This window comes from Microcaecilia unicolor, chromosome 2, assembly GCF_901765095.1.
Source record: "Microcaecilia unicolor chromosome 2, aMicUni1.1, whole genome shotgun sequence".
Taxonomy (NCBI): Eukaryota; Metazoa; Chordata; class Amphibia; order Gymnophiona; family Siphonopidae; genus Microcaecilia; species Microcaecilia unicolor.
The window spans coordinates 178978423-179005656 of record NC_044032.1 but is presented as its reverse complement, the minus strand read 5'-3'; the positions used below and the strand labels follow the sequence as shown (position 1 = coordinate 179005656).

The following is a 27234-nucleotide window of genomic DNA, read 5'->3' as shown; positions in this document are numbered from 1 at the left end:
GAAAAACAGTTACAATCAATCTAGCAGAACGAAATAGCAGTCAAAGTGATGGGGAAAAGTTCAGAAAATGCTATAGGTAACAAAAATATAATTTTTTTTTTTTTTTTAAGAAGCCAGAACAATTAAATAATTTAAGAAAAACTAATGCCTCTCAAATTAAAAGGCAGGAAATCATTTTTCAATGAAACTAGTGCAAAGTGATGCATTTAGGGAATACCGATGTCATGGTGGTTTGGATGCATACCCATCCTCATACCTGTACTCTACCTAAAGAAGGATGTCAGAGCGGGAGTCGTATGCTGTGAACACCTACTTCTGGGTTACTCATAGCAAGTATGGATCTCAGATGCTTGAAGTGCAGTGTTTATAAAGTGAGTTTTGATATCCTGAGATGAAAGGCCAAAGTACCAGTGTCTCATCTGCATGCACAGTAAAAAGCTGTAACATGGCAAGACCAAAAACTTGGAAGCTTACAGTATATCTTTTTTAAAAAGAAACCATGTTTACATCATATATATTTTTAGCAGGAAGAAATGACAGTGATATAAGGTGAACCAGAGCACCAACTTGACCCATACAGCCTTTCGAAATAAGAGGCTAAAAGGAACTCAGGGTGCCACATGATTTTTTAAATAATTTCCTGTTCATTGAGGTAATGGTTAGCTAACAACTCTCCTTTTTGTTGGCTGGTTTGTTTATAGAAATGTACAGACTAATCTACCCAATGCACATAAACCAGCATGAACAGGGTACCATGAGCACTCAGATAAAACCCTAAGAGCACTCAGATAAACCAAAAGCACTCAGATAAAAACCCTTCTCCTCTACATGCACAACTTTTCACTCGTTACTTTAAGGGCTAAGATTAAAGGAAAGTGAAGTGAAAATTCGGGAATTTTTAAGGGCTGGGTGCTCTCTCCCCCATACTCACCATAACTTGGTCTTTGACTGAATTTTTATTGGAGCCCGACACAAGATCCACATATGCTCCTGCAATGCAAGTCTGTCCAGTTTCCTTAACCTGGGAAATGGAAAATGCAGAACATGAAAACAACTAAGCCAAGGAAATTACAAAGGCAGCTTTTAAACGCAGAACGTAAGACTGTTACCAAATAGCAAGGCCACAGCAGAACTCACCCAGTGTCTGGCTTAAATCACAAAAGCTTTGCCATATTTACTGTACACTGCCTTGAGTGAATTCCTTCAAAAGGGCAGTAAATAAATTCTACTAAATAAATAACTATGGAATCAAAATCAATTTTGAAACCCATCATAAGATGGATGTAAAGTTTTTCAAACTTCATTGACAGAGTGCTTCAGCAATACTTCTTAAGGCACTTTCCGTGCATGTTTTACATATTGAAAATGCTTATCATAACACTGTGCAGCCCAATACATGAGTGCAGGTACGCGTGCCAAAAGATCACACACAGGTATTCTCTGTGGTTTCTGGGCAAAGGTGGGACAGCTCTGCAATCTAATTTGTGTGGAAAGTATGTATACATTTATGGGAATAGTTTGGGGAGCCTACTTTATAAAGGCATGCATGTGTCTCGTTATGAAATTATCCTCTGTAGGTATATTCGCTTAAGGTGGGCAATTTGTAAACTGCTGAATTGCTACCAAACCTACATATACTTTTTACCTGCAATATCAGCACCAAATTTCAACATGGAAGAACGCGTGAACTTTCACTTTGAAAACGGCTTATGTTAAAAGTACCTGCGAAGACTTGCACCTACTTTTTCCTATCAAAATACACATGATTTAGAACATCAAAACTACAAGCGACTGCGTTATTCCAATGACCTGTATCAGGTAAAAACAAAGGGAAAGGGGAAAGGGAAATGGGACTTGATATACCGCCTTTCTGAGGTTTTTGCAACTACATTCAAAGCGGTTTACATATATTCAGGTACTTATTTTGTACCAGGAGCAACGGAGGGTTAAGTGACTTGCCCAGAGTCACAAGGAGCTGCAGTGGGAATCGAACTCAGCTCCCCAGGATCAAAGTCCACTGCACTAACCACTAGGCTACTCCTCTAAAAAGGTTTCAGCTGGTGCAAAATGCCACTGCTAGACTGCTGACTGGATGTAGGACACAGGAGCACATTCATCCTCTACGGGTTTCACAGACTGTCCATAAAGGCTAGGGAAGGTTTAAAATGGTGTACATAATTTTTAAAAACTTGTACAAACAATTACCCCATTATTTAGCAATCAGACATATTCAATATAGTCCCAGCTGTTCATTAAGATCCTCTCAAAAAAGTTAACTTGAAGCTCTGCCTTTCTCAGTGGTTTTATTTGTCATGTACTCAGATTAGTAAATTTGGTTCAGGTCCCTTTTTGTGGAACCAGCTTCCTTAGAAATTGAGGACAAAACTAATTATGTTATAGGAGACTGATCACCTGTCAGATCACTCAATTGAGATTCAAGGTGAGAATACAATAATCAAAGGAATTACAAAGTACAAAAGAGATAACATTTTTAAAACACATATATTTTACTTAAACAAGTTTAATACATTTTCAAAGCTTAGCAAAAAGAACAACAACAACTCATTGAGCATAATTCCACAGCCATTAAAGGCCTTTTTGGTTTCCCAGCCCTTTGGGGTCTGTCAGGAGTATTTTGGAGTTTGAGGTATATGAATATCACTAGTGCACACTGCACGGTCGTTTTAGACCATCTTCTAATACTGTGAAATAGACATATGTCATATATTGACTTATAGTCCAAATGCTTGCATTACTACAAGCCCTGAGAAAGGCTTGTTAGCTGAAACACGGCCCATCTTTTTGATTAGTACTGTATGCCATTTGGGTCTACTATTATTATTGAACTGAGCAATTAATAAAAGTTTTTCCATGGATTATCTCTGTGGTCTTTCCCACTGTGGGTTTTTTGTTTTTTTTTTGTGCCTTCTGTTTGTACAACAGTTTGGAGCAGGTGGGTAAACGAGGTGACAGTTGTTTTTAACTTCCTGCTTTAAACTTTATTGTAATAGCAATGCTGTGGATTTTTATTTAATTTGTACAATACTACAACATTACAATGTCATGAAAAGGGAGGAGGTAAACACTAGTATAATACAAAATTGAAAACATAGGAAACAATGAATCCCATATCCCTTACGTCCGCATAGAAGGGAGGACCAAAACGTAGAAAAGCCCTGAAATGAGGGCAATACAGGAAAAAAAAGAAGAAAACAAGATTTATTAGGGGAAATTAAATGCCCGCAACATTACACTTGCCACCCCAACAACAGCACGAATTTTATCCCCCAGCCTAGACCATATTATTTGGCTGTTTATTATTCAGAAAGATTTGCAACTGGGTAGGTTAAAAAAAAAAACCCATCTTGTACACAAATCCTTGTTGGTCTACTAAACCACCACTCACACCCTGCCCGATACAGTTCCCTGGTGGTCCTGTGGACCCGGGCTGCTCCCCTGCACACCCACCCCCAAGCAGAGATTTACCCTGGTGGTCTAGTGACCCCCCTGCCCTCCCCTTACTGTACCTTAAAGATGAATGCTTTAAGGCAGAAACCTCCTCCTCCTCCCTCAGGCACTGTCTCTTCCAAAACTGCAGTGCCTAGCTCCTGCCCAGTGCATTCTGGGATGCACTAGGCGGGGCTAAGCACCATATAACTCCTTATATGGTGCTTATATGGATACAACCAGTCTGAAGCAAATGTTAACAGCACAGTAAGCTTTGTGCATCGGGCCTGAGACTTTGTGTTCTCTGCCTCCATTTGCTAGTAGTGGGCATAATCACTTGTCTGGACTGGTCTAGGAGTGAAGGAAAGGAAATTAGCAGGTAAGAACAAACTGCACCTTATAAAGCCTGTGTTTAGTACAGAACTTAAGAGAGTCAGACAGCCTAAACACTTTTCATATTCACTGCCTTTGTAGCATCCTTAACATATTCTTGAAGGTTTAGCAGGCTCAAATTCCCACTATGTTTGCACAGATTAAACAGAGATGTTTGACTGTCCAGCTATCTTCATCGCATGAAAGACAGCAGAATTTCCACCTTAGTCATTTACACTTGCATTTCAAAGGTGCTTGTAACTAAAGCATGATGTCAAGGTTCTTGACATTAACACTTGGAAAACTACATAGCACCTATGAGGCATAAACATTTCCAGAGTCAGAAAACGGACGTGATCAGCATTTATGCCTATAACCACCAATGTTGTGGAAAGGGAGGTTGATGGGTGATCAGGTAGTGATGGGCAGCAGAACTGAATAGCTCAATGATTTAAGCAGCCCAGACCCCACCCCCCACCCCAATCTAAACTAGCATGTGAAATCAAACTGGCACCAGAGGCAGCACATATTGAGAGTTGCCAATTTATATGAACCATCACTCAAGAGTTGTAAAAGGTTGTCTTATTGATTCAGGAAATTTTGTGTATTACTGAGAACACTGGGCACTTATTGGCTATCAGGAGCACAGTTCACAAAGAGGCCACAGTAAAAAGGGTGAACTTCTGTTTTCCTAGTTCTAAGTCAGCTTCATTGTCACAAAAAAATGAACCACACTTTCCAAGACAGCTCTTTAAGGTAGAACTTCAGCTGCTCTGCAAATCATCCAGGCCCATTGCTCTCACCTTGCACTGAAAATGAATTCGGCTCCCTTCTTTCCACATCTCAGTTTGCAGAGTTTCTCCAGGCAATATAGGTTTGGCAAAGCGAACCTTTAACATAAAAAAAAAAAAGCAGCATTACTCTTTTGAATGAAAAACAATGATGCAAATATTGACTTGCAAAACTTCTCGAAACTTTTAATTTTATTTTGAAATCTTGAAATCTCATTAAAAGTATGAAATAAACAGACACTAAACTAACACTGGGGTCATTTACCCCAGAATTAGAGTGATGACAGGGCAAACCAAAGGACACTACAGATCACCAGCAGTTTAAACCCAACTACTAACAAATTAATCCTTAGTTCACTGGTAAAACATAAGGACCAACTATGTGAATAATAATATACACAAAAAGGAGGAGCTCCCTCAGACCTTTATTCACCCACGTGTAAGGCCAATAAGACCTTAATTCAATGGGACATAGCACTTCTTTCATCTGGAGCTCACTCCTATAGTGAAACGCTTTAACTGTTCCATTCCATCATGAGAGCAGTCTTCCAACAGCGATTCATGATGCAATGGAACAGTTAAAGCGTTTCACAACTCAGTGTTCTCTGCCTCCATCTGCTGGTAGTGGGCATAATCACCTGTCCGGACTGGTCTTGCGTCTGGGGAACACCGGGCTCAGCAGATAAGTACTTTCAGCTTTGCTAGTTGTTATATTATTTAGCGCTGGTAATTCATCTGTTCCATCCAAAGAGTCTTCCGGCACTTTTTTGTGACATTAACAAGTGCAGTTTAATACATAAGCATTATAATAATTTGCACTTTATTTTGAGCACTCACAGCACATTCATGTCACTGTAGGAGTGAGCTCCCGATGAAAGAAGTGCTATGTCCCATTGAATTAAGGTGTTATTCGCCTTACACGTGGGTAAATAAAGGTCTGAGGGAGCTCCTCTCATAGTGATTTATTGCACACAGTACATTGTTCCTGGTTCTTTGATGTTGGTCCTTTGGTTTGCCCAGGCATCTTTATTAATTTTAATTAAACTGTAGTAGGATAATCCACTGAGATAATTCACCAAGATTATCCTACCAGCAGCTTAAGATAGCACAGTATTTTTCAAGTTAGATATCTGGAAGATAATTCTATAACAGAGCACCTACCAAAGTCATTGGTTGTGGCATTTTATATTAAAACTATCCTATAAAAGAAAAGTAGGCACCTACTTTTCTTTATAGAACACCAGTGCATGTGGCTGAAAGCATGCTTACATTTAAGACATGAACACTGACACCAACCCGTGTCCATTTGTGTGCTAGAATGCACACAAATGAAAGTATTCTACAGTTCGCATGCATATTTGTACACATATCCACTGGCAAAGTAACCATCAAATCATGGCACATGCTTTTCTGCTAGTTGATATATATAACAGATCATTTATGCATGCAAGGGGCCATTTTCTATATAATAATTCTCACCACCAACGTTCTAAAGTAGCTGCCTGTGTCCGTGGGTGCTGGAGTTGCTGAGCTAGGCTCCGTAGCCAGGCTGACGTCACTCACAGCTGATTCCCAGGCAGGGGGAGGAGTAGGGAAACACGCGGAGCAATGTTTCCCTACTCCTCCCCTGCCGGGAATCAGCTGTGAGTGCGCCGCTCAAACACCCCCTCGGTGCATCAACCCAAGCCTCCCCCCCCCCCCCCCCGGAAGCACATCAACCACCTCGGCACCCGCAGCTGCCACTGGTAACGCTGTCCTGGCCGCTGCTGCTTCTCCTGTTGAGCAGCAGCAGCCGCTACAAAAAAAAAAAGCCATAAATGTTTTTAAACATCAAGCGCGGCACCGCAGACAGCCATCAGGCATTGGCTGTCGGCTCTGCAGCCGCTCCTCCTCTCGCCTCCACATCACTGCCCCTGGAGTAAGACCCCGGAGGAGTGCAGCGAAGTGAGAGGCGAGAGGAGGAGCGGCTGCAGAGCCGACAGCCAATGCCTGATGGCTGTCTGCAGTGCCACGCTTGATGTTTAAAAACATTTATTGCTTTTTTCTTTTTGTAGCAGCCGCTGCTGCTCAACAGGAGAAGCAGCAGCGGCCGGACAGCGTTTTCAGTGGCAGCTGCAGGTGGCAAGGGGGGTTTGATGCACGGGGGGGGGGGGGGGGGGGAGGAGGGAAGGGTCTTGCATCCAACAACTAGGTGGCTACTTAAAGAATAATCCCCATTAACCACAGTACTGAACATGTGGAAGATCAGATGATGCAAAGTCATTGAAGGGGGATTTATAAGGGAATTATTGTCATAAATATATATGAAATTAACCTAAATTAACACTTTCTGAAACTACTCAGAAAGGCCAGGCAAGACACACTCCATTTTCCAATTTTTCTTAGCCATAATTTTGCTTGAACATGAGTTCATCTATGGAATTTTCAGTAAAGTACGACCCCAGTTTCATATAGTGGCTCAGAATTAGTCTCTGCAGCAAGTTAGAAAATTCCATTGACAAAGTTTCTGAAATTATTTAGTTTACATAACTCTTACACAGTTGTTTCAAAAGCTTCCTTGGTGTCTAAATAATTTTGCTCTTTTGGGAGTTTTCTTCATGGAGAATTTCAAGTACCAATATGATAGAGGAGACATGCAGATCACTCAGAGGGATGGGGAGAAAAGATTGAGATGGAGAAAAGGAAGGAAAGGGAGCACGAAAGACAGCTGTCCCTCCCCCAACCCAGCCCCAATTGCCTTCACATCCCCACCCCTTCAATCCCTCTACATTTGCTCCCCAGTCCAGTCTGCCTCCTCGCGTCATTCCAGGTGCCAAAACATAGATGTGCACACACATCATACTTCCCCTAGTTTCTCTTTCATACACTTCAACTCTCCAGCCTCGTTCATACATCCTATTTCCCTGGTGCTCTTTCATACACAAGTCCTTTTCTCACAATCCACCCAGACCCCCCTTCTGCACACCTTCATAGCCCAGCTTTTCTCTCCTTCACATCTTCCAACACTTTTTTCAGCCCAACCCCATTTTGGTTCCCCAACCCCCCCCCCCCCCCCCCCCCCTTCTCTTCCCTTAATTCAGGTCACAACAGGAGAGAACAAGGGTACTTTTCATGCCACATGCCCCTCTTTTAACATCTGAGGCTCAACTGCTGCTTCAAACCACAAAGACACTATGATCATGTGGTTCAAAGTAGTAGTTGAGCCTTGGTGTTAGAAGACGAGATGGCCTGAGGCACTGCAATTGATCATCTCCTTCTGATGCTCACATTGATTAGTACTGGAGGGGGAATCCATGATGGGGGATAGAAGCGTTGACACAAGTGAAGTTTTAACTGTTAAAATGGAGTAGCACTGATAAAAGTTTGGAATGCACTATCCTAAAGGTTTTATGGTGCTGCCAATGAACCATTCCCAGCTGGTTCAAGCTGCAGAGTCCAGTCCCAAGAATGGAATCCAGCTCTTCTGGCTGTACCTAGTAGTAAGAAACTGCTTCAAATGATAGTTTCAGAAACTGGAGCAAATGAATTGGCCTGCTAAAACTGTAGCTCAAGGCGGGTTATAGACAATATTTTGCATATCCCTGGAAAAAAAAAAACAGCTTTCTGGTATTATGTTTAAATCTGTTTATTAATTTAACACACAGTATAAACAGCTTTCATCATCTTACATTCATTAATAGTACATCAATAACAGAACTAATGCAACAGGCATCTGTCGGTGTTCCTTCCGACGTCAAATTATTTTCAATTTTCTCCCCACGCCATCCCCCCCCCTCCCTCCCTTAATAAACATTTATCCCTTCTGTAGTACAACATGGAGTATAACACTATTAAACTGACTTATAAACAGTGATGAATTCCAACCCCATTCCCCCTTAAAGACACCTTTGAACACATAACGCTACCGCTTACCCAATCATCTCGCCCCCTCCCATTGAGACAAGCTTCCCTAGTAGATATTGTATCCTACAGGCCCCATACCTTAACTTCCCACCCTTCCCTCCCTCCCCCTCCCCACAAACCACCAATAACTAATAAATCTAAAAATAAAAAAAATAAAAAAATAAAAAAAATAAAAACTTCAAAGGCGATTCAAAACAAAACTGCGAGCCTTGGCTGACAGAGTTTGAATATATTGCTCCCAGATCTTCAAGAACGCCTTCCGTCTTCTAGGGGAGCATCCCACCAGCCTACGTTCCTGCATCATCAGCTCATGTAAGCGGTTCCTCCAGTGCCAATAGTCCGGCGGCTCCTCCTGCATCCACGCCTCCATAATATAGTTTTTTCCCTATAATTCCCGCCTTGCGGATGAACTGCCGAGCCCCCCCCTTATGCTGCCCAAAGACTTCATATCTATCAAGCAGGAATCCCTCTGGGGAAGAAAGAACACCTCCCTGTAACACTGATTCCAAATACTTAATTATATCCCCCCAGTAACGTTTTATTTTTGGGCATTCCCATAGCGAGTGAAACCATGTGCTCTCTCCCAGTCCACATTTCATACATGTCGGATCTTGGACACCTCCAAATCGGAATACCTGACCCTTGGTCATGTATGCTCTATACGTGATTCTAAATTGACATTCACGCAGCGTCGCATTACCCGACAGCGTGGGAATGCGTGCAATTAATTTCTGAAAATCAAGACTCAAATTAGGTCGTTGCAGATCTTGGGCCCAGCGTTGCAGTATGTTCCCTGTATCTCTCCCCCTACTTTGCTCCCCCAAAGCTCTCTGAAGACCCGAAACTGATAGGTGATCCCCCGGCACTGATCGAAAAATGCTCTAAGGCGCCGTCCATGTCCACCCCCCAACTTCCCAGGCTCCAGAGACCTAACATAATGTGCAGTTGACAATGTGCAAACATGGAGCTATTCTCTATTCCTACCCCCAAGGCCCCCAACTCCAGCATCTGACCTCTAGATCCCAAACATGTTCTAGCCTTGTGATTCCCATTTCAGCCCACCTCTGGAACACTATATTATCCATCCCTGGTTTAAAGCTCAGATTGCCCTGAATGGGCAACAGGTCAGAGCTATCCGCCGCCAGACCCCAACTATGAACTAAGTCCCGCCATGCCTCTCTCAATGGGCTCAACAGTACACTGCCTCTCATCGGGCTCGGCAACACTTTCTTTGGGCACTGTAGCAGGTAGTATAAGTGGTATGGTTTAAAATATTCCTGCTCTAACCTTCTGTACGTGAAATCCTGTCTGTCCATAAACCAGTCCCCTAAATGCCTTAGTAAGCACGCTTGGTTATAGCGACGTATATCTGGGAGACCCATCCCCCCCTCCTTCCAGGGCCCCCATCAGTAACTTTAACGGCAATTTAGGCTTCGAAGCTCTCCATATAAATTTCCTTATCCCTTATTTATCAGATTTAAATCTTTGCCCCTCAACCGCAGTGGGAGGGTCTGCAACAAGTAGAGCCACCGCGGGAACTCCACCATCCTATACAGATGTATCCTCCCGTGCAGATTGAGTGGCAAGACTCTCCATGTTTTAATTGCTCTTTCTGCATCTCTAGTCTTCTACTAATATTTAACTGATAAAGTGCTGTGGTACACATAGGGATTCGCACCCCTAAATACTGAAGGGATTCTGACGCCCATTTCAGAGGGAACGCATGCCCCCACAGGCCTCTCACTCGTGGATTCCCTGTTAAAGCCTGGGATTTGGGATAATTGATTTTTAGACCTGCGAAATCTCCATATTCCTGGAACAGCTCTAGCAGCGCATTTAAAGATTGTTTAGGCTGAGTGATATGCACTAAAATGTCGTCCGCAAAAGCGGAGATCCTGAATGAGGAAGGACCCCCATATTATGCCCCCAATTTCTGGATGCGTCTCAATTTCCCTAATCAATGGTCTAGGGCCAGTACAAACAGCAGGGGAGACAAAGGGCACCCCTGCCGCGTGCCACGACGTATGGGAAATAGGCCCGACTGCTCCCCATTTATCCACATATAGGCCTGCGGGTTCCTATATAACGCCCCCACCGCACTCCTAAATAAACCCTCTATCCCCATCTGCTTCATCACGGCAAACATAAAACCCCAGACCACTCTATCGAAAGCCTTCTCCGCATCGAAGCTGACTAGCAGTGAAGGCTCTGCTCTCATCTCTACAGTCTCTAACGAAGCTAGGAGTGCTCTGATGTTCCTTGTCACTGATCTTCCTTTCACAAATCCCACCTGCGGAGTTGCTATCAGAGTGGGGAGCACCCTTGCTAATCTATTTGCCAGAATCTTCGCATATAACTTTATATCACAATTGAGTAGTGAAATGGGCCTATAAGACTCAACACTTGACTCTTCTTTACTAGGTTTTAATAGCACTATCACCTTCGCTAAATTCAATGCATCTGGCATTTCTCCTGATGTAGCCATAGCATTATAGAGCTTCAGGAGTGGAGGTATAACTTGCTCCTGTAGCAATTTATAAAAAGCTAGGCTGAACCCATCTGGCCCCTGGAGCTTTATGTAATTGACTCTGCTGTATAGCCACCAATAATTCCCCCTCCTCTATTTGACTATTAAGTGCTTCCCTCTGCGCCTCCGTTACCCTTGGCAGAAACCTGATTCTTCAGGTAAACCTCACTTTCCTCCATAACTTCCACTGGATCCTTATACAGGTCTTCAAAATAGTCCCGAAAGCGCTTCAATATGTGTGGAGTTTCCCGTAGAAGCCCACCCCCTCGGTCCCTGATTTGTACTATCCTCACCGATTTCCTAGTTCCATTAATTAACCTCCCCATCAAGGCTCCTGCCTTATTCCCATACATGAAAAGTTGGTGCCTATAAAACGTGTGTGACTTCTGGGCCCTCTGATGAAGCAGCTCATTTAATTGTCTCTGGGTGGTTACAATTCCTTTTTATTTTCTGCCAAAGTTACCTTCCCAAATCGCCTCCTCTGTTTACAGACTTCTTTTTCAAGGCGTATAATTTCCTTATCTCTAATCTTGCTCGCTCGGGCTCTGTATGCAATGACTTCTCCCTCATTACTGCTTTTGCTGTTTCCCAGTATAAACTTGCTTGTTCTGTATGAGCACTATTATGATTTGCAAAATCCTGCCATTTTTCCCCCCATGTGTGCCTTAAAGTTCGGATCACGGTAAAGATCCATTGGGAATCTCCAGCCGCCCCCCCTTCTCCCCTCTCCCTGTAGCTGTACCTGCACCCAGATTATGGAGTGGTCCGAAATTTCGCACACATCTATCTCTGCCCGCGTGAACTTGGGAAACAGTTCCTGTGATATTAGAAAATAATCTATGCGGGACTGGGAGAGATGTGCCCTTGATACATGTGTATAATCCCTTTGCATCGGGTGGAGCACCCTCCACACATCAATCAAATTTAAGGTGTCACAAAGAAAAGCCAGCCCCCCCCGGGACTGATCCTCACTCCGTCTCAAGGTGCTGCTCCTGTCAACACTGGGATCATATGTCATATTGAAATCTCCTCCTAGTATGATGTTACCCCCTTGGTAGGGACTCAGCAGCTCAATCAGCGCAGCCATGAACTTGGGATCATATACATTGGGTGCATATATGTTACAGAAAATGTAAGTATGTCTGCCCCTCTCCACCTCCACTAATACAATCCTGCCCTCCGTACTTCTTTTAACTGTCTTTATGCCTACCTGTAGGCCCTTACGGAACAGCATCAAAACCCCCCCTTTTTTCCCCACCGCCGGAGACCCCTCTCCTATTTCTACCCAGCCTTTCTTAAATTTATTATGCTCCACCGTTGTTAAATGCGTTTCTTGCAGGAATGCCACATCTACCTTATGCCTCCGCAGGGCCTGCAGTACTTTGGTACGCTTTATAGGCGAGGAGATACCCCAACATTCCAAGAGATTAACTTAAGAGCACCTTACTCTTCAGTTTTACAATGATACTCCCCGACATATGTGTCCTTAAGTGTGGGGTCCACTCCCCAGCCCCAGAATGGACCCCCCCTTTTCCAATGCTCCACCAAGCTATCACGATATAGAAAAATAAAAAAAACAATTATAATAAAAACACAAACCCTCAAAAATTTAAACACAATGTAGCAACCCCCCATCTCCCTCCCTCCCCCCCCCCCCCCCCATTTCCTATCAATCGTTCTCACAAGAGAACCAGTCACGCCTCCGCTCCGCCCCCGCCTGTCCAGCACCCACCTATGTCGTATCCTAACAAACCCCCATTTCAATGGATGTAATTTCACTTAACATTAACAGCAGTGAACTAACTGTACAAACACATTTTTTTTACTCCCTTTAGACTTTAGCCCCCATCTGATTCCTCCTCTCATACCTATAACCCTCCCTGTGGTGGAGCTATATACCTCTCCTTAATGAGCTTTACTTTAGTCTTTTATGTCTTTGACCACTTCTACGCCTGACGTCCATCTTTTCTGGTCTTCATCTCTGTTCCCTCTGCCGCTGGTCTTCTCCGGTTTGCTGCGGACTGTCTGCCCTTGCTCCCGTCTGTCCCGCCTCTGCGCTCCTGCCCATACGGTTGACATATTGTTGGGCTTCCTCATGTGATGTGAAGTAATGTTGTCTGCCTTCGTGAAGGATTCTCAGCTTAGCAGGGAACATCAAGGCAAAGCGCACTTTTTTGTCATACAGCAGCTTACATATCTCCGTGAACTGCCTGCGCTGGGCTGCTACTGCAGCCGAAAAAGTCTTGAAAACATAAAATCGTATGTGCCTCATACTGCACCTTTCCCTTCAAGCGCCATTCTCGTAATATCTCCTGCTTGTGCTTATAGTTCAATATTTTACATATTACCACTCTTGGGTTTTCAGTCTCCTGTCTTGTTCGTCCCAATCTATGGGCCCTCTCAATTTGTAGGCTATTTTCCAGCCGTTTGAGGTTTAAAACTTTTGGCATCCAAGACTCTAAGAAGTCCCTCAGATCCACCTCACGAATGGCTTCCGGGAGACCGACGAGACGGAGATTGTTTTTCTTCGCGACCTGTTCTCTAGGTCTTCACCTTTGCACTCAGCTCATCCAGTTTCCCTGCATGGCTTTCTAAACGGCTTTCATATGCAGACATTGATCTCCATGTCTGAAAGCCGCTGTTGAAATACCGCCAAATCCGCATGCAGTCCTTCGAATTTGCCATCAAGCTGCTCTATTTGGTCCGATATTTTTGAAGTTTCCTGTCCACTGATGTTTCAAGAGAGCAGAGACCTCCGCCGCTATTTCGGCAGCCCAAGCCGAACTCACTGAGTCTCCCGCGGGGCCGGCCTCCGCCATCTTGCCTTCGCCCACGCGGCTCCGCGCTCCCTCCTTGCGGCTGGATTTTGTGGTCATAACTTGATTTTTCCTCCGTTTCCGTGTCAGCCGCTTTCGCTGGGGATCTTCCGCTAGCGATTATGCTTTTGCGTGTTGTATACGCTAGCTGTTCTCGGCACTGCAGGCTAGATGTTGAATTGGGGCCTCGGAGCTGTCGGATGCGGCGTCCTTCTTCAGCCAAGCATCACGTGACCAGCTTTCTGGTATTAAAAGATACAGCTTTTAGCATGACAGTTCATAGTTTTTCCTTTGTATAAGTATGTTTAAAAGTAAGGGGAAGAGCTACTTCTGATGTTTTAACTATATACATCTTCTCCTTTCCCCCGCCATGCCATTTATATATAAACAAAAATTATAATGCCCAAAAGATTGATACAAAAATATATGTATCTTTTATCAGCATATGCTGATTTAACTGCTGTATTAGACTTTGTAATTTTTTCTCCACCATGCTGATAAAATAAGCATCACTACAAAGAAAGATAAATGTAACCAGACAATACACAAACAGTGGTGACTGGCAGGGAACTAGAACATATACTGCCTGCTGTAAGACAACATAAATGCCAGCTTTAGGCAAAATAGTGTATAAACACTTTTAGTACACGAGTTACAGAGTCTAACTTGGAGAAATCGGGAGCCTAAAATGGCCCCTTTGAAACCTGACTAGGGTCAAGTTCTTAAAGTTAGGATCATTTCACTAGGTTCTGAAATTTAGAAGCCTAAATGGTGGATTATTATGGATGCAGATTTAGGGCAAGACAAAAGTTAGATTCTAGGCACCAATTTTCAGCACTAGGAACTTAACTTAGGTAAATGTAGGTAGATGGACTGCAGGTCTAAGTTTAAATTCCTGAATTTAGATGATATTTAGGATTCTAAGCCTGGCTGAAAATAGGTTCCAAAATTTAGGTCTTTTTCATTCAAATGGCAGCCCCTTGTTAAAGAATATTATGTTGTCTAAGCAGCTGGAGGTGGTGGAAACGAAAACGGTAACGGAATTCAAACATGCGTGGGATAAACATAATGATTCTGCTCAGAAGGAATGGATCCTAAGGAGCTTAGACGAGATTGGGTGGCAAAGCCGGTGGCAGGAGACGGAGATGGTGCTGGGCAGACTTATACGGTCTGTGCCAGAGCCGATGGTGGGAGGCGGGACTGGTGGTTTGGAGGCGGGGATAGTGCTGGGCAGACTTATACGGTCTGTGCCAGAACCGGTGGTGGGAGGCGGGGCTGGTGGTTGGGAGGCGGGGATAGTGCTGGGCAGACTTATACGGTCTGTGCCCGGAAAAGGACAGGTACAAATCAAGGTAAGGTATACACAAAAAGTAGCACACGTGAGTTTATCTTGTTGGGCAGACTGGATGGACCGCGCAGGTCTTTTTCTGCCGTCATCTACTATGTCACTATTTCAGTGTCCTCCTGGCATCCTACAGAACAGTATCATGCATACTCAACCCAACTGCATCTCAACTGAAGGATGGGAACAATGAACTGATTTCATGTGTTTTTAACTTTGCAATATTCTTTTCAAATCCTCAACACTACTGCAATTAAACTGCAGAAATCACCTGCAAAGAAAACAAAAACATACCTTAATTGCCTTGAACTTTGTCACATCATTATCTGCATAGTGCTTCAAAACATGCCGAGCAGCAAATCCAAACGTGCACAGTCCATGTAATATGGGTATCTGAAAGCCTGATTAGAAGAGAAGTTGTTCATGAAGACAATAGCAATTTATTTATTATTTCCATTTTGCTCACACCTTTTTCAGTAGTAGCTCAAGGTGAGTTACATTCAGGTACAGTGGATATTTGTTAGTTTTTCAAAAAAATAATTACAGAACAAATTACCCACTATGACAAGAAATAAAGTGTGATGTGATAATGTTAATTGTTTCCTTTCAGGATGATCAAGTCTTCACTGGACTGACAAGAACACTAGTTTAAACAGTTTTACTGCCTTTGTTAAATCCCTATCTCCAGAAATGCCAAAATGAGAATTATTTAACTGAACAGTTGACAGATGACTCCGGATAGTGGAGGACCTGTAGCTAAACGAAGTTCTCCCAACACTGTGTAAAATTGGCAGGGCCTGCTACTGAACACATTTACACTTTCAAATGCCTTCAGCTAAGACTATCATGTTTTTATTTGGTTTGGAGATGTGTATGTGTGTGTATGTGTGTGTTAGTGAGCTTAGAAAACACTTAGAATTGTTACCTAATCGCTGTTTTATCAGATAACATTGTTAAAATGTACATATACATACACACACACACTCCTACACAGAAAGTAGAAAATTATTCTATAGGCCTTCAAAGTCACGTAACTAGTTTAGAGAGAATATGGTGCGCCTCTCTCTTTACCTCAATCCCCCCTCCAAAAAAGTAATAAACTTAATAATTTGTAGGTCTTATTTGGCGTTAGCCAAGAGAGAGTTACCGCAATGACATATAAAACACCTTTTATGGTTCCTTGAGCAAACATCTGTATTTTATATAGTCTACATTTATGGCATATTTACATGGATTGTCATCATGGGCTCATCATTCAAGTTAAAGCGGGTGGTTAATGAAAGCAACTTAAAACATTTTCGCAATACTTCCAGACTCTGGCAGAGTTTAGCTTTACTTGTAATTAGTTAACACAGCGTTTCTAGTCAGTCTGCTATGGACATCAGACCTAATCATATGTGCTACAAGACACCAATGCCTACAATTCTGATTCAGACCAGTATCTGGTCTCTCCTTGCAGCATCTTGTTGCAACAAAAGGCAGAAGCAAAAGCTCTTGAACTTGCCTGCAAGAGTTCCAGAATGTAACAATTAACATGTGGGATAGCTGAGCCCTGCTTTGTATAGTACACATATTATACACAGCACCAACACACCAACACCCCTCCCCCTTGTCATGACGTCAGAAGAAGGCGGGACACAGCAAAGAGAAGCGCTTTTACTGGCTGGGAGCGCTTTCACTGACGCTGCCGGACTGGAGGTAAATTTAAAAGCAAAAAAGGAAAGGGAATGGGATCGATGATCGATCGTGGGGAAGAGAAGAGGGCGGGCAGTTCGGACGAGCGGCTGCGATCCCCGGGCGGAACTAGGTCAAGGCTGACTGAGGCGCGCCGCGCGGGGCCCTATGCGGCCGCCTCGGTCGCCTCGGCCTAAGACCGCCCTGCCCCGTGTTCAATACCTGCTCCTTTGAATCCAGCCACCCTCTCTAGGCTGGCACAACACAGTAACCATGATAAGCACCACAGAAGGATGCAAACTTTTTTTTTTTGGGGGGGGGGGGGCAAAAGCTGCTACCACTTGCGTTGACCCATATATCACAATACCACTGGCAAAGCAGAGAGGCATCAGAATGCAAGGACCAGCAGGGTCCTGGCCCCACCAAAATTGTTTCTCCACAGCTGCTGCCCCTTCTAACTGCTCTGCACAGTGCCAGCAGCCAGACCGGATTGAAGGTGCAGCTTCAAAAAGACACTCCCCTTGCTCTGCGAGGGATTTTGAACTGCCCTGCACTTCAAAATCCTTTGCATAGCAAGAGGAGTGTCTTTTTGAAGCTGGCACCTTCATCCGGTCTGGCTGCCGGCACTGGTGTTCTCCTTCCTGTTTCACAAAACCCAAACTAGTCTCTGACTTGAAGGAGCACCTGTGCCGGAAACCAAGCCCAATTGTACAGGCAGAGCAGAGGCAGCAAAAAGACACTCCTTTTGCTGTGGAAACAATTTTAACCTGCAGGGCAGGTACAAAAAGGGGGGAGGAGCTAGTAATAGAACTGAGAAAAGTCAGTACTGAGATACATGGGATAAAGGGGGCTAAGAATGGGGCAGATGGAAGATGGCAGGTAGGGCTTGGAAATGAGTCCTAATGCGGAGGCTAGTGCTTGAAAAGCTGAAAAAGCGGGCAGGCGGGATGGTGGTGGAATAAGGATACGGGCGGGCAGGCGGGTGGGTGTAAAAAGGAGGTGGGCGTGCAGGCAAAAGGTTGAGTGGTAAAAGGAGGCAGGTGAGCAGGTGGAAAAAAGGGGCAGGGCGAGCATATGGAAAAAGGAGACAGGCAAGGAGGCGGACAGGCGATTGGTGGAAAAAAGGAGGCAGGCAGGTGGGTGGGTGGAAAAAGGGGGGCAAAGCAGTGCTGGGCTACAGCTGAGAACTGAAGATAGGGGTGGATGGGTAGAAGGGGTTGGACAGGAGTAGGGGGCTGAATAAAGGGGGGCAGTGGGAGATGGGAGCTGGGCTGCCGCTAGGGGTTGGAAAAAAAAAGGGAGGCAGTGATTGGAAATGGCCTTGATTTAGGGGCTAGGAGGTGGCGGCTGGGATAGCCAAAAGGGGGCTCAAGCTGGGCAGGTGGAATGGTCTGATACCAAAAGGGGGCAGATTAGAGCAGGAAGACAACAGATACTTAATCTAGACTGAAAGCCCACCTCTTAACATTGCTTTTGACTCGTAACCACTTGTAACCACTCGCCTCCACCCACCCTCCTCTCTTCCTTCCCGTTCACATTAATTTAATTGATTTGATTACTTTATTTTTTGTCTATTAGATTGTAAGCTCTTGAGCAGGGACTGTCTTCTTCTATGTTTGTGCAGCGCTGCGTATGCCTGTAGCGCTATAGAAATGCTAATAGTAGTAGTAGTAGTAGTAAGGGCATATGGAGGAAAGATGAGGAAGTGGGCAGAGGGTAGATTAAGGTGGGAGGAAAGAAAAGGATAAACAAATACTGGAGGAGATGGTACAAAATGAATGCTGAAGAAGGAAGTATGGGAGGGAGCCAAAAGATGATGAGGAAAAGGAAAAAGAGAAGGATGGCTATGAAGAGTGTGAGAGACAAAATAAGGGAACGAATCTTTGAAAGGTTTTGAGACAGGGTAGAAAATAGAGATGGCAAAAGGGGAAATGGGAACCTGAATAAGGGGGGGTAGATGTGGAGGGGCATTTCAAAAGAACATCCAAGTCAGAAGAGGGACGTTCACATCACAGTGTCTCAAATGGAGGTCCATCTTACACGTAGTTTCAAACAAGAAATATGTCAATATTTCCAGTTCAAAAAAGTACATGAGATGGACGTCCGAGTGCTGGAGACGTCAGCATGAACAGCCATTTTATAAACTGGAACTCCAAATTATGAACAGGGGAAAACACAGGACAGATATCTGTATGGTGGCAGTCTAGAAAATGCCCACACAGATGTCCATGAAGAGCAGAGAGGCAGCCTAGTGGTTAGTGCACTGGACTGTAAACCAAAGGATCCAGGTTCAAAATCTCACTAACTTATTTATTTTTAATCGTGAGCCTTCCAGGAAAACAAGTTACTTACCTGTAACAGGTGTTCTCCGAGAACAACATGCGTTCTCTGAGAACAACAGGCATATGTTCTCACATGTGAATGACATCATCCACAGAGCTCTTTGCGGACTAGAACTAGAGGACATGAAATGAGATTGAAGGGGGGCAGATTCAGAAAAATGTCAGGAAGTATTTTTTCAGAGAGAGTGGTGGATACTTGAATGCCCTCCCGCGGGAGGTGGTGGAGATGAAAACAGTAACAGAATTCAAAAATGCGTGTGATAAACATAGAAGAAATCCTGTTCAGAAGGAATGGATCCTCAGAAGCTTAGCGGAGATTGAGTGGCAGAGCCGGTGGTGGGAGGCGGGGCTAGTGCTGGGCAGACTTCTACGGTCTGTGTCCTGAAAATGGCAGATACAAATCAAGGTCAGGTATACACAAAGTAGCACACATGAGTTATCTTGTTGGGCAGACTGGTTGGACCGTACAGGTCTTTCTCTGCCATCATCTACTATGTTACTATGTATAATGAGAGAAAAGACAGGATGCAACACCCAAGGAACTTTAATGCATCAATGAAGAGCCGATTTTAAGGATTTATTACAGGTTTAGGGATGTTACCTGGCTTTAAATATAGGTTTATTTGATACTTTCTTTAAAACCATTTGTAAACCATTCTTTGAACAAAAATCTGAATGGTTCACATGGTTACACAACAACCATAATTACATCTAAGAGCATATAAGCTGAGTAAACCACACTTCTCCATGTTGGTACAAGATACATCCATTTCATTACTGTTTCTTCACTAGAAAGTTCAATATTCATCATCATTCCATATCTTCAGGCTTTCCAAAAAGACTGCAAAGACTCAACTGACGGATTCCTCTAATAGAATATTCCACTGTGGAAGGGCATAGATAAATGTCACTTTCATCATATTTTTTAATCTCCACATCCTAATTGCTGTTAATTTTAAACCCATTAAATGGTATGAAATAAAAGGCTAAATTTATTCAATATAATAGGGCACATTCAACACTGGACTTTACTGACTAATGTTAAGGTTTTGAACCAGATCCTTGATTCAACTATATGCCAATGAAGGTTGTTCAGGTTGGAAAGATGAGCTCTCTCCAGCCCAAGACAATCAACAACTGGGCTGCAGAATTCTAAAAATGTCTATAGTTGTTCTATGAGTTTTAAGAAAGCCCACTGCAGAGTACCTCAAGGATCACCATTATCACTGATCCTCTTCAACCTAATGTTGACAACCACTAGCCAAGTCCTTATCCAATCAAGACCTCAACCCATTCATCTACGCAGACAACGTCACAATAAACATACCTTATAAACACCTGACAGAAATCACAAATGAAATCAAGCTCAGCCTAAACATCATGAACTCATGGGCAAAGGCATTCCAACTAAAACTCAATACCGACAAAACACACAGTCTCATCCTCTCATCCCAATACAACACATACAAACCCACAAATATAAGCATACCAAACTGCACCCTCCCTATCTCAGACAGCCTGAAAATCCTTGGCGTTACTATCGACCGTAACCTCACACCTGAGAGCCAAGTTAACTCTATAACTAAGAAAATGCTCCACTCAATGTGGAAACTCAAACGCGTGAAACCATACCTTCTGAGGGAAATATTTGCAGCTTGATACGATCAATGGTACTAAGCCATGCAGACTACTGCAATGGACTCTATGCGGATGCACAACAACTCATTAAGAAACTACAAACCACCCAAAACACAGCAGCCAGGCTTATATTTGGTAAAACGCGATTCGAAAGTGCCAAACCCCTCCGAGAAAAACTACATTGGCTACCAATCAAAGAATGTATTGCTTTCAAAATCTGCACCCTGGTCCATAAAATTATCCACTGTGAAGCCCCGGGATATATGACAGACCTCATAGACCTACCAACAAGAAATGCAACCAATCAACAAGGACTTACCGAAATCTCCACTACCCAATCTGCAAAGGTCTCAAATACAAATCCACTTATGGATCCAATTTCTCCTACATAAGCACACAACTGTGGAATGCACGACCAAAAGCCGTGAAAACAACGTACAACCACCTAAACTTCCAGAAATCACTAAAAACCTATCTGTTCAAAAAGGCATACCCCACCGATCCAACTTAAGTGCCTATACACCACAACTCAACGAAACCAAAGCTTGTAACAGACTCTATATATAACTCTTCCTCTTGTAATTCCCCAATGTGTCTAACACATGAACCTTATCCGACCACATTAACTCCTTGTATCTGTTTCTATGCCGGAGATGGCGAACGCCTCTATGGTACAATTTAAGCCACACTGAGCCTGCAAAAGGTGGGAAAATGTGGGATACAAATGTATCAAAATAAATAAATAAATCTGGCTGATGTCCTAATAAGTCATACAAGGCATCAGCCACATAAGCCATTCCAGATTCTAGATGGGATGATTCCATATGGTCGTTTTGTTCTGTAGATTCTACTGATCGCTGAAGCAAGCATAAGAACACTCTAACCATATAAGAACCACAAAGTTCCATATGGAGACCCAACATTCTAACTTGCAATCTTGCAAATCCTTTAAAGCCATGCACCCTCTATAGGAATGATTATCTCTGACATCACAGCGTTAACTAAGGCATCCGCTTTAGGCAACAAACAGCATCTTCTGGAAACAAAGGATAGAACTTATCCATAACTCTTCCCACTCTGAAGTATCCCACACCACAAAAATGAGCACTTGGATAGCCTGATGAAGTAGGAAGGCTTTAGAAGGTTTTTGTATATCTTCAAGAACAGGATCCCTGACTGAAGAGCTGTGGGCTCAGCAATACTCAACTCTTCCAAAGCTTCAGTAATCATACATGTAAGTTTTTCTCTTCTAAAGAGGCAAACCACAGTAGGGTCATCCCTTTAACCACTGGAATCTCACCCTCCACTAAGGAATCAGCTATACAATTTCTACCTAAGGCAGGAGCTGCACACTAATGATTTGAACTTCTGTCTACTGATACCAGAGTGAACCTCTAATTCCTCTAAATTTGATTACTGTGGTCTCTTTGCTAGAAGGGAATCCTCTACTTTAAGAGGATCTCTGAGCTCAGGGTCTGCAAAAGAATCCCGGAGTCAAGAGCCCCAGATTCCTGTTTTTCATCCTGTAAAGGCAGAGATTGAAGATGACGATGCCAGAGAAATCTGAGCAGTAGTAGCAAAAGCCAGTAACATCTTTTCAAAATCCTAAGGTAAATTGGCTGTTTCTTTTGTCATTTTTGAGAAGCACCAGAGACCTTAACTGAAAAATCTGACTTAGAGGCTTTTTTCAGCAGAGGAAACTGAAGAGAGCCTAGGAATTTCCCTGCTGCAATCACTGCAATGCCTAGATGAACAGCTGTGGCGACTATCCCAGTGAAGACATCTTTCAACTAACTCTGAGAAAGCCTCCATTAATGCTGATGGATATGGTTGCTTTAGTGACCTTTCCAGTGTCCTTAAATTACAGTGTGTTTTTTCAGTGTTAATTGCTATCATGACAAGCAAGCCTTGAACCTGTGACCTTCAGGTTAGAATGCAGCCCTAGACTGCCTGTTAGCATAGCACAAAACAGCACTTAAATTGCCAAATAAACTCAAACCCATCCCCCTCAAGGCACTTGGTACACATACTTTGAAAACAGACCCAATGAGAATGGGAATTAAGAGTCACAGAGAACTCATGGGCTGATGTTCAGAACTCCAGTGCTATAACGAACAGTGTCTGGGAATAGTGTAGAAACAGCACCGAAAAATAGCTCTCTGATAGTCAACAATAACTACATGTAAATATGAACACCGAGACCAAAAGTAAGGGGGAGGAACATGCCTGGTACATGCATTCAAGAGTTTCACAGTAAGCGCAGCTCTGTGTGCATGCGGCAGGCAAATCTGGAAGTGAACATGTATGGTTCCTCTGCGCCTTTAAATATAAGTCTTTCAAATTTTTCTTTTCCATGGAAGGCTTAACCTTAAGCACAGAAAACAGGCGCCGTGTGCTTTCATTTTCTCCTTTGCTTACACTTGCACATGTGTGTTTCTCACTTCCAGCACTTCGATACTTCCAGGGGCTTCCTTCTGCTTCAAAATTCAATCAAACCGATATGGAGTTAGGTTTCCAGCAGTAAGAGTGGCTTTATTTGTGCGCTGTTCTCTGAGCATTGGTGGAGAATAGGAAATGACCTCATTAACATCTGTTTTGACTACACTGAAATAATATTTGTGCTAATCTTTGACACGCATGTTTCCCATACAAGAGTCCTCTGAACATTCTGCGCAGATTAACGCCAGCATTAATCAGGACTAATCGGCTCTAGCAACAGTGTTAGATTCTGAGCATTGGCCCATCAGTAATGAAGGAAATGCAGCACAAATGACCTCCCCTCCCCCAAAGTTAATCAAAGTAAACAACATTAGCAAAAGTCAATTACTCAGAGGAAGATGCACTAAAGTCGTCGGTAATTCCCGTTCCCTACCAATTCCATAGCGAATCGATAGGGAACGGGAATTCACTAAGGAAAGGGAATGCAAATGAGCTACTCGTTGTAGCTCCGTTGCATTCACCATTACCTTGGTAGCCAGTCGGAGAATCGGGACGTCCCATTCGGTTATGCCTCCTCTTCTTGGGTCTCTTCAGCCAATCAAAGCGCATCTAGCTTGCTGGTGTCAGCTACACGCACTCTGATTGCTGAAGAGACCTGGAAGAGGAGCATAATGGAAAGGGACGTCCCGAACTCCGGATCGACTCGCAGGTCCCCGATTCCCTTCTCCTCGCTGCTACAGCAGGTGAGCAACGCCAGGGAGACAAAACTTTAAAAAAAAAAAAAAAAAAACGGCGAAAAGACGTCCCTCACAAGCGCAGGCAGAGTATGTCCATAAAGGACGCCCCTCACGTGCGCTCGCTGCTTTTTTTTCTTTTTTACCTGTTTTTGGGGCCCTTTTCCTTTCCGATTCCCTCACAGGAGCCCTAACAGAGGTGCAGACCTCACGTTAGGGTTTCCACGATAAGGGGAATCGGAAAAACGGTAGTGCATCTCATTATAATGAGCTGCAACTGTACTGCAGCTCATTATAATAGCCTTTGGATAATTTGCATTCCGTTTTTCGTTGCCTGCTACCGTGATAGGAAAAATGCCCTTGGTGCATGCCCCCGGTAAACTACTTGTGTTTTAAACTGCCTGGAACCAGTTTAAAACGCAAGTTGTGGGCTCATTAGGTTTTGTGCATCTGGCTCTCACTCCCTGTCCTCTTGCAGGTCCTGACATGAAGGCAAATTTTTTTTTTTTTTGGTGGTGGGGGGGGGGGGGGGGGGGGGGGGGGGGGGGTGGAGGAAGGGGACAGAGGTAAGACAGAAGATCCCTCCTGATACCACAAAGGCAGCATGAGAGCTCTGAGGCCAAAAACCCTCATTCAAATTATACCTCCTGCCACCCATTTAAAAAAAAATTGAGGACCTGCAGTACATCATAAACCATAAAATAATGGTTTCCTAAAAAGGACCTTCCCTCCTACTTTACATAGCCCCAAATATTCTATCCTCCTCCTCTCTGAACTTTCACATCCCCACCTAGCTCCATCAGTGAGGATCTTTACTTTCCTTAAGACTCCAGCCATTCACATACAGATGAAACCAATGGAACAAGTCACCTTTTCATATCTGTGTATAGAGCTGTATAAATCTAGTAGCGCTATAGAAAAGACAGTAGACCTTCCTGAATGCCAAGAGTTACTTTCTGATACAATGTTATTTGGAAGGCTGTTCTACCTCACTGGATCCATTACAGAGAAAAATCCTGGCTCTTACCCTGCTAAACTGACACAGTAAAGAAACTGGTTTAGGAGCCGCCAGACCAACACCAAGAAGGAGCTGCACGATCCAACTACTATCCGCTTGGAATCAAAGAAAATACTGAACATTCCAGGCTGCACAATACCCTTAATGGGTTAATTACTTCTAACTACTTTTCTCTGTTTCCATCTGAGGGTTGAGGGACAGACACAACCCCATTAGTCTGGACTGGTCTGGTACAGCACTAATTATGGAAAGCTAATGGTGTGAATTGAGCATATGAAACCAGCATCAAGAGCTCAAAGTGCTGCCCCTGACTGCTGAGCTTTTCAGACAGCAGTGGTGCGGGAAGGGGGAGGGGGCAGGTATAGCCACCATATATCTTCAGCTGAGCATCCTGTGGATCCCTGCCATCTATATACATTTAGGGTCATATTCAGTTCGTCGATGGTCAGAGTCTGCTCACTTGCCTGGCACTATTATTCGGTATATTCAAACATGGAACCCATACAAGGCTTTCGCTTTGAACATCTGGTTATTTTTCAGCTGGCCAAAACATTCCTTTAAGTCGATATCATCACTTTAATGGAAATGGGTTTACCCTCATAAAGACAGGACGACTTTTATGCATTCCCATTTAGGTTGGTAAACCTGCTGCTTAAGATTGAATGTCAACTTTAAGTGGCTAAGTGCTGACTTTCGCCCCGGAAGCCCCTACATAGCCGCTTTGTAAGTCGCACTAACCACACTATTCAGCAGCACTTAGCTGTTAGACCCAGCATCATCCCCACTGGGAGACAGAGAAATACTGAACATTCTATGCAGCACAATACCCTTAAGGGCGACTCACTTGAGAACTATTTTCATTCTCTGTCTCCATCAACTAGTAGATGGACACAACCCATTGGTCTGGACTGATCTGATAGGATGCTATGGAAATATATTTTACAAAAGCCTCCATGTTTGGGAGAGCCTTTGTAAAATACTCAGAAAATGTGAATGTGCCGACCTGGACATCCCAACTGCCATGTGGAGCCCTGATGCAAAGTGGGGCTTTAGATCTAAAATAGCTAGCAAGCAAAAACCTCTTCAGCATTTTTGTGACATTATTCTCATTCCAGAAAGCAATCACAGGGCACATCTGTAGACTGCAGCCCACACGCCATCTTTCAATGATTGTGTTAAAATGGAAAACTAGCTCAAATGTAAGATAAAGTGTCATATTTCATGCAGTAAAAGCAAGGTTTTTAAAAAATCATGTTAAAATATTACTATACTGTGTTTTTGTTCACACATTGGGTATCTCCTGCTTTTGGAGACAAACCTCCGGTAAAGCACTACTCAAAAATTCAACACTAAGGGGTGGCATAAAAGTATGATCCAACTTTGAATTAAAAAAAAAAAAAAGAGAGCCAACCATTTCAAACAAGAATTCTTCACTAGCAACTGACCTCCAAGAGCAGAAAAACCAGGGTCGATGTGCAAAGGATTCCAGTCACCGCTGAGCCGGTACAATGCAGCCTGGGGATATAGAAAATGATCATCACTTTTTACATAATGAACATGTCTAAACCTAATGCACCTGTGCAAGGGCAATATATGATGAGCTATATTTCTAAAGTTTCTATCAAGCTACACACAGTAACCAAAAATTCGGTGCTATTTTCAGGACTTTAATAAGTCTTCACAACTACAAAAGAGCTGTCATAAGACTGAGCACAGGCTGTCAGAGACAGCATCCAGACAGTGAATGTAGCTCCCCTCCACAGGACAGACACCGGATTTAGGTGGCTTAGTAGGGCAGTTATCCAGGTCCTTCAATATTTGGAGTCAAAGATAGTGCAAAACTTGCTTACAAGCAGTTCTTTCTAAATGCCTGACAAAGTTCAATTACATTAACCTTTCTGGCAAGGGGTATAAACATTACTGAACTGCAGCACAAGCCTTGTGTGTCTGATTTTGTCTGCTTTTAGTGCTCTCTAACCCCAGTTAACAGAACACAGGTTTACTACCTAGACCCAAATAGATCTGGAAGCCATTGAGAAAGAGCAAAAGAAAGCATTCACAGAAATCAGAAACAGAAGAAATATCATTCACTTATTTAGAGTCACATCTATAGATTATTGAACCCAACATGTTAATCCTACTTTAACATTATTTCATTTGATAAAGGAGCAGAAGAGTATGCAAAATCATT

At 43.4% G+C, this 27234-nt stretch overlaps 1 protein-coding gene across 1 annotated transcript in view; it reads right to left on the bottom strand.

The window, feature by feature from the left end:
• Positions 1 to 27234, bottom strand: part of LOC115463217 (peroxisomal multifunctional enzyme type 2-like) — a 204254-nt gene that overhangs the window by 28014 nt on the left and 149006 nt on the right. Inside the window, exons 18-21 of the mRNA XM_030193529.1 lie at positions 26489 to 26583; positions 15493 to 15599; positions 4623 to 4709; positions 932 to 1021 (exon numbers count right to left, since the gene is read on the bottom strand). Of these exons, the coding sequence (XP_030049389.1) occupies positions 932 to 1021; positions 4623 to 4709; positions 15493 to 15599; positions 26489 to 26583 (379 nt within the window). The remainder of the gene's footprint in view (positions 1 to 931; positions 1022 to 4622; positions 4710 to 15492; positions 15600 to 26488; positions 26584 to 27234) is intronic.